Source organism: Dipteris shenzhenensis, chromosome 7, assembly GCF_047967505.1.
Source record: "Dipteris shenzhenensis isolate YYH24624 ecotype China chromosome 7, Dip_SZ_1.0, whole genome shotgun sequence".
Taxonomy (NCBI): Eukaryota; Viridiplantae; Streptophyta; class Polypodiopsida; order Gleicheniales; family Dipteridaceae; genus Dipteris; species Dipteris shenzhenensis.
Window position 1 is genome coordinate 50224571 of NC_141602.1, and position 8893 is coordinate 50233463.

Below are 8893 nucleotides of genomic sequence, written 5' to 3' on the forward strand. Positions count from 1 at the left end.
CATTTTGCAGTACTACAGTCCCCTACAAATGAAGATAATGAGGATTATTATGTGGTATTGTGCTCAAAATAAAAAACAGTCCTTATAGAGCAAGAGATGGATGGTTGGGTAATGTCTTCAACATTGAGGATCAAGTGGTTTCTGGAATCTTTTATGCAAAAATTCCAAAATGCAAAAGTAGTTATGCATTACTAAAAGATGCACCTCCTACTATAGTGCATGCTGATGTGGTGTTGGCAATAAAGTTTCAGATGTTGCAAGCAAAGCACAAGGTTAAGGCCAGAGAATAGTGTATCGTGTAACCCAGGAGGTGCACGAATGAATCTTGGCAAACATTTCTCTATAAGAACTATTGATGAGCAATTATTTTTACAATGGCTCTCACATATTTTTGTGCATGTTTCGTATTTTTAGCTGCCCCTTTGGGGGTTGCTTTTTGTAATACAAAGGCATCATGTCTTCACAAAAAAAAATTGAAAACTTAAGGGACAAATGTTTAAAATCAAGTGTTTAAATGGGACAAATGAATATGCATCTACTGTGGTAAAGAAAAGGAATCCAAAAATTGTGCAAGTGTAGTGATAGTGGAGCTAGCAAACAAATCTTTTCACAACATGACTTATTTGTTTCTCTCAGGGATGCTCTACAGTGAGCAACTTTAATAGTTTTTAGTACTATTAGTTTTAATTGTGTACTATTATATTATTACTGTTTAGGTAATGCTGTCATATCATACTATTAGCCCTATTTTTTAGTGATTGTGTACTATTGTAGTAATTTTTATAGTTCATATTAAGTTTGTACTACTGTCATATCATACTACTTATTACTATTTGGTTAGAACTATTTAGTACTATGTACTACTATCTTAAGTAACTCATCTATTGTTAATTGAGAGAGAGAGAGAGATAGAGAGAGAGAGAGAAAAGAGAGAGAGAGAGAACCATTGTACTCCTGTCATATCATACTACTTAATACTATGTGATACTATGTAGTACTATCTTAAGTAGCACATCTGCTATCAATTGAGAGAGAGAGAGAGAGAGAGAGAGAGAGAGAGAGAAAGAGAACCATTATACTATTGTCATATCATATTTTTGTAATGTTGTTCCTCTTTTCAATATATTGCACTTATAATTTAGAATGAGCCATACAAAATCAGAAGGCACCATATAAAATCATAATGAGACATATAGAATCAGTCCAATGACATTATGAAGCCCAAACAGCTTGGATACAATAGCTTTGCACTGCACTCCACACACCCCAATATACAACCCGCCGGTCAGGCTTGGATACATATAGCAGCTCTATGGCACTGCACTCCACACACCCCAACATACTATGTTCTATGAAGGAACGACCCTAGAACGTAGGAGTTTTTTGCCCTTCTTCCTCAGCATCCTTGTTAGTAGTTGGCTCGAGGAACTGTCGTCTCAGACATCTGAAGTTGCTATTTATTATGGGCCGTACTCTACATCTGTAAGGTCTTTGAAGATGTTATCAGCCCTTTTTGCAATTCCATCCTGTAGCTCTAGAGTAGAAGAGTGTACAGCTCTATTACACATTGATGGATCTATAATGCCAATCAAAAACAACCAATTGTATGAGCACCATAACAGACATGACACATGATTCCTTAGCTTAGACCTGACTAACAATTAGTATTATTTTATCCAGAACCAAAATTGGTACTGTATGGTTGAGTAAAAAATACCATAAAAGATAACAGATAAAAAAGGGCCATATATTTTATTACATCAACATTGGCTATTTATGCACTGAATAAAACAATGGCTCACCTAGTACTTTTATTAGCAAACATCAGTACCATTTAACAGCACCAATACCATGTAAGAACACCAGTACATTTATCAGCTCACCATTAATTTTATCAGCAAAGTAACCAGCAAAGTCTGTATCACAAAGTAACCAGTACAACTCTGTATTTAGAAAGTAACAACATTTGGTCATCAATGTATAAGTCCTTTACAATTTGGCCTTCAAGGCCTAGTGTATGGTGGGTATTGGTTTGGAGTTGTTATCTTCCAACCGAATTCCATCGAATAGTTAATTATTGTCTTCTTTTCCACACGAAGCATGCCCCTCTACCTGTTGTTCTTTCTTGGTGTCTATGAACACATTTGAGATGTTAGGAGTTTCGCATTTCTTATTTTCAACAGCTTCAGCTTGCTTTTTGTACCAGTCTTCAACTTTTTTGGACATGGTATTTTGATGTCTTTACCTATTTGCGTAAGGAAAAGAATGATTTCAAAAGGCAAATAGATTATTTAAAGATAGACAATAATAAAAAAAATAGTAGTATTTAAACTTGAAGAAAATGTGGCCCTTGAGGAGTCCCCTTTAGGGGTAAGGGACATATTCCAACACAGCCCTTGCTCCTAAAGGGGACCCCTTAAGGGCCATATTTCCATTGGTTGTGTTGGAGTCTAGATGTGATTGGTACTAAACAATACTAAGTGCTAAGTGCTACTAATAGTGCTAAATACTACTAATACTGCTAAGTACTGCTACATAGTACTAAATACTACTAAGTACTAAATAGTACTAACGCTAATCCTAATACTGCTAGATAATACTAAGTGCTAACTAGTGTTAAATACTACTAAATACTACTGATACTAAATAGTACTAAATACTACTAATACTAAATAGTACTAAGTGCTAACTAGTGCTAAATACTACTAAATACTACTGATACTACTAAATAGTACTAAATGCTACATATTAAATAGTACTAACTGCTAATTTAGAGTGCTGAATAGTAGATGATAAATAGTATTAAATGCTAAATAGTATTGAATGTTGAATAGTACTAAATGATGAATAGTACTAAATACTAAATTATATTTCTAAAAACTAAATAGTACTAAATAGTACTAAATGCTAGATAGTGCTAAATGGTACTAAATGCTTACTAGTATTTAGCCTTTTAGGCTATCCTTTTAGTACAATGATATATAGTACTACATTCTAGGTGGTGCTAATATTACTAAATGTTGAATAGTGCTAAATGCTAAATAGTACTAAATGCTAAATAGTGCTGAATAGTACTACATGTCAAATACTACTAAATGCCAAATAGTGTTGAATGTTAAATAGTATTGAACACACAGTATTAGTAGTGCTAAATAGTACTAAATGCTAACTAGTACTAAATGCTTAGTAGTATTTAGCCTTTTTAGCTATCCTTTTAGTACTAAATACACAGTACTAGCAGTGCTAGATAGTGCTAAAATACAACTGTAGTAGCAGTGCTAGATAGTGTCAAATAGTACTAAATGCTTATGCTTTTAGTACTAAATGCTAAATAGTAGGTAGTGCTAATATTACTAAATGTTGAACAGTCCTAAATACTAAATAGTACTTAATGCTAAATAGTGCTGAATAGTACTAAATTACAAATACTACTAAATGCCAAATAGTGTTAAATGCTAAATAGTGTTGAAACACATAGTACTAACATGTTAGATAGTGCTAAATAGTACTAAAAGCTAAATAGTACTACTGAATGCTAAATAATGCTGAATACTACTAAATGCTAAATAGAACTAAAGTCTAGATAGTGTAAAACATTAAACATTGCTAAATGCCAAATAGTTCTAAATCCTAAATATTGCTAAATCACATAAACAGTACTATTTAGTACTAAATAATTGACTTCAAATGTTCAACATGTACAATATTATATTACTCTATTGAGTAATAAGTAATAAGAAAAAAAGAGTGAAGAAAATATACCTGCTTTGTCAAAGCCCATGGTAGCCAACCATGCATTTGACACCAATACATTGTAGGATGGATGAATACATTGCAAGTTCTCAGAAAAATGGAATGCTGCACACATGATGTGGTATGTGTGCAAGCATGGTGCAAAAAGCACATCAATAGTTTCTTGAGAAATTCCAAGTCCACATAAAACACACCTGCACATTTATTGAAAGGGTAAGTACACACTACTTGTAAGGGGACCCAACTTAAAAAACTAAAACATTGATTTGTACATGGAAGTTAAGAACCTCACCATTCAATATTCACGTTCATAGACGCTGCTGTAGAGCCTGTGGGATGGTGAGTTGGTGCTAGATTCAAAACTCCAGAACCCTGACTTAGGAGCTTCTCAATCAGATGCTACACATTGCTCAAAAAACTTGAGCTTGCTTGGTAGTTCTCTCCAATGTTGATTCGCCGCCTTTTAGCTGGATTCAAATATTACTTTTGCTGCATCCAATTCTGCCTCAAGTTTTGCTACATCCTTCAAGAACCCATCCTGCAATACACTACCATGTAATAAATTGTCTACTTTACTACGCACCTAGCTAAGTGTATGTACAATTGATTCAACTTTTATGAGGGCTTCGCCTTCAGTTGTAGTAGCAACCTCAAAATCTGCATGCAATCTTGCATTCTCCTTTGACAATGTATCCTTCCACTCATGCAGTACACCTTCTTGCTTCACATTGAACTTCCGTTGATCCTGTAAACTTACAAGCTCCTGTTTTGCTGTAGACATGCCTACATCATGTTCATGCTTGATACATGTGCTGTCCAAGCTAGCCGAGCGCAAATTCATGTCTCTATGTTAGGCAAAGTCATCCCAATCCACATCTACTCCATGAGTAGATGCAGCGAATGCCCACGCCAAAACTGTACTAACTTCATTGTTCGTGACTGTTTTTGAATTGTAAATCCTATAGTAAATCTTCATAAAATCGTTCAGTGATTTCTTCAGCCGACTATATGAAAGCCGCACCAGCTCTCTTTGTTGTTGTTTCCCCATATTTCTCGGATCCAGGTGTCCAACTCCATATATGAGTCTGGCTTCACTCAGAAAAAATCTCCATTCAAGACTGACTCTAGTCAGAATTGCTATTGGTTTGTTGTCCTCAGTCTTTGGCTTCTCTTTGGTTAGAGTCGGAATAGAAGCTGCTTTGCTATCTGTAGCCTTTGCCTTCTCTTTGGTTGCAGACTTCCTGGATGGAGTGTTTCTTCTTGGAGAAAGGACATCGAGCTTCTTAGAGGCGGGAGATGTGATGCCTTTGGGCTTCCTTGGAGACATGGCGATCTTTAGCTACTGCAAAGAGAGTAATATTTTAGTACTAGGACTCACACTAACATGAAACGGAGTAAAATAACAAAGAGAGAGAGAGAGAGAGAGAGAGAGAGAGAGAGCAACAACAAAAGCAAAAAATTTGCATGTCGACAGAAGGAATGGCAAAAGACAATCGCATGCAGGTCCGAATATTGAATTATGGGGGGAAAGCATTTAGAGAATGGAGGAAAATCAAAGAACGAATAGAGAATGGGGGAAAAGAGAAGAACAAAGAGAGAGAGAGTACTCATAAGAGAGCGACCCGTGTCAACATCCTGCAAGAAAATTCGAGGTGGAAATCAGAAGTTCAAAAGTTCGAAAGTGGAAGCTGGAAATCAGAAGTTCAAAAGTTCGAAACTAAAAGTGATAGAGTGCAGGTTCGAAAGTGAAGCACCTAAGAGGAGACGCAGTGCATGAAAATGTGTGTATGAGCATGAGAATGTGTACGTGAGAATATCTTGTGCATGAGAATCTGTAATCAATAAATATATTACTGCACATCGTTTCAAGAAATCTCTCCATATCATCTCGAATCTCTCCATATCGCACACTACTTAGTACTATCACATTCTTGCCAATAGTACATACACCGTAGCATGCTTTCACTCGAAACCTGTTTGGAGCACTTAATCTCTTTAAGTTTTAGCCTTTATTGTAATGTGGTGATGCTCCCTTATGATAGAATATTTTTATAATTAAGATATGACACTTTATGGCTATTATGTGTAGTATATAAAGATGCTTCTTTATGTAATGCGACTTATAATGCAACCGGCTAGGCTAACCACTCTTGTTAATTGCTAAATCAATCTTGCCAAAATGATTTTTTAATAAAGTTTTGTCACTCTTATGTCTTCTATATACTTATAAACACTCTAAAAATTGCTAGCTCATTGAAATCATTTTTATTTTCAAGCATGCTAGATAAAGTTTCAAATATGAGTACTGTCTGGGTGAAACGTTGTGTTACCATACATTTGTGAGAATTTTGTAATCACATGTAATAGTTTTTTATGCTCCCTATATTTCTAGAAAATAGTCCTATGAGTCTACCTTAAGTTCAAGAGAGGAAATCACCAAAAAACACATCTACATCAAGTTGTGACTTTTTTGCCAAAACCTCATCTAGAGCCGACCCAATCCACATTAAGTTTATGATGGAAAGAATTGATCCAAACAAAGAATTCACCATTCATATCATGGACAAGCAATTCACCGAACCCAAACACTCTAGCACCAGGTTCAGACCACCCAAGCGAAGGATTTGGCAGCTTATAAGGTCCATTGGAACATGAAAAGGTCCGAAGAATACTACGGACGTGTATCCATAGCACCAACAGGTCCATGGCATTATGGTGCCCCGATTCATGGCATACATTCATGAGGGCCATTTGGTAATGGATGAGGGAGACAATGTGCTACTTCAACTCACACCTTTTCTTGTTGCACTGGCAAACTCGGGGGACTTTAGAGAAGCAATTGACACATTTAAGGAGGACTAAGATGATAACAATCAGCACAATCATGTGTGTCATATCCGCATGGTATGAACCTTGGCCTCCTACTAATATTTGAATTCCATGTCTGCACATTCTCATGCTTTCTCCTCACCTTGAAGTGTCTAGATTCTTGGGAACTCAAGATACTTCATCATGCTTCGCCACCAGTGGAAGATCATCAACTTGTGGGTTTCGATCCGTGCTCAGTTGGCCGAGTTCATGGATATTAGTCACCTATGTCTGCTGTGTGGAAGCGGTAGTGAACCACCTCTTCTGGGGATTCCCAGTAGCGAGATTTGTGTGGATGCAAGTGGTGGCTGGTATTAAGAAGAGTGGCCTCATGCTCAATTTTAAGATGGGGGGCAACTAGAAAGCAGCCCTAGTGGGAGACTCGTACGGGTTTACCTCCACTTTGAAGGTGTGCTAGCCTTACATTCGTGGAGTGGTATTATACTCAGTATAAGAAACTATGTCGCCTTTGATCGTTGCACAGTGGGAATTAAAGACTCCATGGTAGTGAACATGACTAGAAGAGTACTAACTGATGTTAGCACCTTGGTCTTGAATCATGACCCCATAGTGGGTGAGTGACTGATAGAGCTAGCTAGAGGCCTCTAGTGGGTGGGTTAGAGCGGTTTACAGCGCAGGCCACGGGCATGTTGCTCTATTAGTTGGCCCATTTTTGTACTTTGCTCTTTTTGAATATCAATTAACTCGATGGACTTTTTTATTTTCTAAAATTTTTATTTTAAAGATACTTCATCATGAAATTGTGAGCGATTCTATGTGATCTATAGTTTTCCTCTTTAATTAAAATGACTGATTTCAGGTATGAATGGTGCATGAAGATATCGATTTTCTTGAAATTTATCCTTCCGTGCAGGGTCGACTTTGTTGGAGAATCTCTTACGTGGAGCCTTAAACATGAGCCACATCAGACCAAGCAAGGCCATCAAGATCAAAGGCCTTATCTGAGGCATGGTTGAGCAAAGAGCTGGTTGGTCGACAGATTCACGGTCGCCACCTCGTCCTCCCTACTCATTTGGCCTTGCGTATATTGCCATTGCTCTGCCAGAGTTGCTGAATCGCCATGGCTGACCGCCCACGTAACGCACCTCTGGGGATTCTGACCCCCCACGGTGCTGTCATCGGAGAGCCCGCCTCACAGCCCCATGTAGCTACCGTAGTGGGCGAGCCTCACGACACTTTTGTACTCGGTGAGCCAGTTGTTGGCATCCCCCATCCCGTTGCAAATGGAGAACAAGAGCCTCCCGCTGAGCCCACAGCTTCTGCGGCAGGACATCCCTCTCAGCCGGCCGTCAATGGGGACCAAGAGACGGATGTAGAGGCTGGAGAAGTGTACGCACGCGTCGGTGAAAGCAGTACTTCCGTCGAAGGTCCTCAGGCTTCTGGGGAAGATGGTTTGGGATCCCGAACACAGGTGAGGATGTACGACTATAATTTACGTCTATAAGTTAGTGATCATGAAGGATTCGCATAAATTGAGATCCTGATAGCTGTTCAACTTCCAATGCGTCTAAGCCCACGAGTATAGTTTCCAAGGCTTTGTTTCTTTGCAGGATTCTCTAAGGGAGGAACAAGAGGAGCAGGATAATCCCAGCAAGGACAATGTAAGGTCGTTGTCTAGGGGATCTAAGAGGCCTCTTATCTTCACAGCGACGCTTTTGGCAATCGTTGGAATTGCCGTAGCCTGTTTGAAAAAAGCACGGTAAATGCTTTGCAGCCGTGTAATGAAATCTTGTCCAAGAGTAACTGTACAGGACGTTTGGTTCATCATATCGCATATTTGAAGCATGTTTTTTCTCCTAAATTTGGTTGCTAATTTTGCCCTGAGCATCCTGCGTGTAGATCACATTCTAAGGAAATTTTAGTATGGAGCAAAACGGTGGAGATCATATTCTAATATAATTTCAGCATAGAGCAAACGCATGTATACGAATGTACTATCAATGTATGGGGGGACATACTAGCTAGAAGTGTAAATGCTAGAATTTAAAATCATATTCTAATACAATTTCAGCATGGAGCAAACGCATGGTTACGAATGTACTAGTGTAAATGCTAAAATTTAAAACCAGATTTGACCCACTTGGAGAATGCTTATCCAATTATTTTTAAGACATTAGTATGGAATAATTTAATTATGGTAGGTTATGTTAAAATGAGAATAAGGGCACTAGTGTTTATGCATAACTTCCTAGTGGTAGGTTATGATGAAACTACCACTCCCAAACGGTTTGTGCATGACGATTTTGAGGGC

The 8893-nt window shown here is 38.0% G+C and overlaps 1 protein-coding gene across 1 annotated transcript; it reads left to right on the forward strand.

Annotated features, from left to right (window-relative positions):
* The first annotated feature begins 7578 nt into the window (after nt 1-7578).
* On the forward strand, nt 7579-8443 carry LOC147900457 (uncharacterized). Its single transcript, XM_087377496.1, has 2 exons — nt 7579-8053; nt 8193-8443. The coding sequence occupies exons 1-2, from the start codon at nt 7703-7705 to the stop codon at nt 8343-8345; spliced, it is 504 nt and encodes a 167-aa protein (XP_087233622.1). The 5' UTR covers nt 7579-7702; the 3' UTR covers nt 8346-8443.
* The last annotated feature ends 450 nt before the right edge of the window (nt 8444-8893 follow it).

Excerpts from the sequence above, each read along its gene's own strand:
- LOC147900457 (XM_087377496.1), top strand. The coding sequence starts at position 7,703 with ATGGCTGACCGCCCACGTAACGCACCTCTGGGGATTCTGACCCCCCAC. Across the intron at positions 8,054-8,192 it reads GTTTGGGATCCCGAACACAG|GATTCTCTAAGGGAGGAACA; the intron begins GTGAGGATGTAC and ends GTTTCTTTGCAG.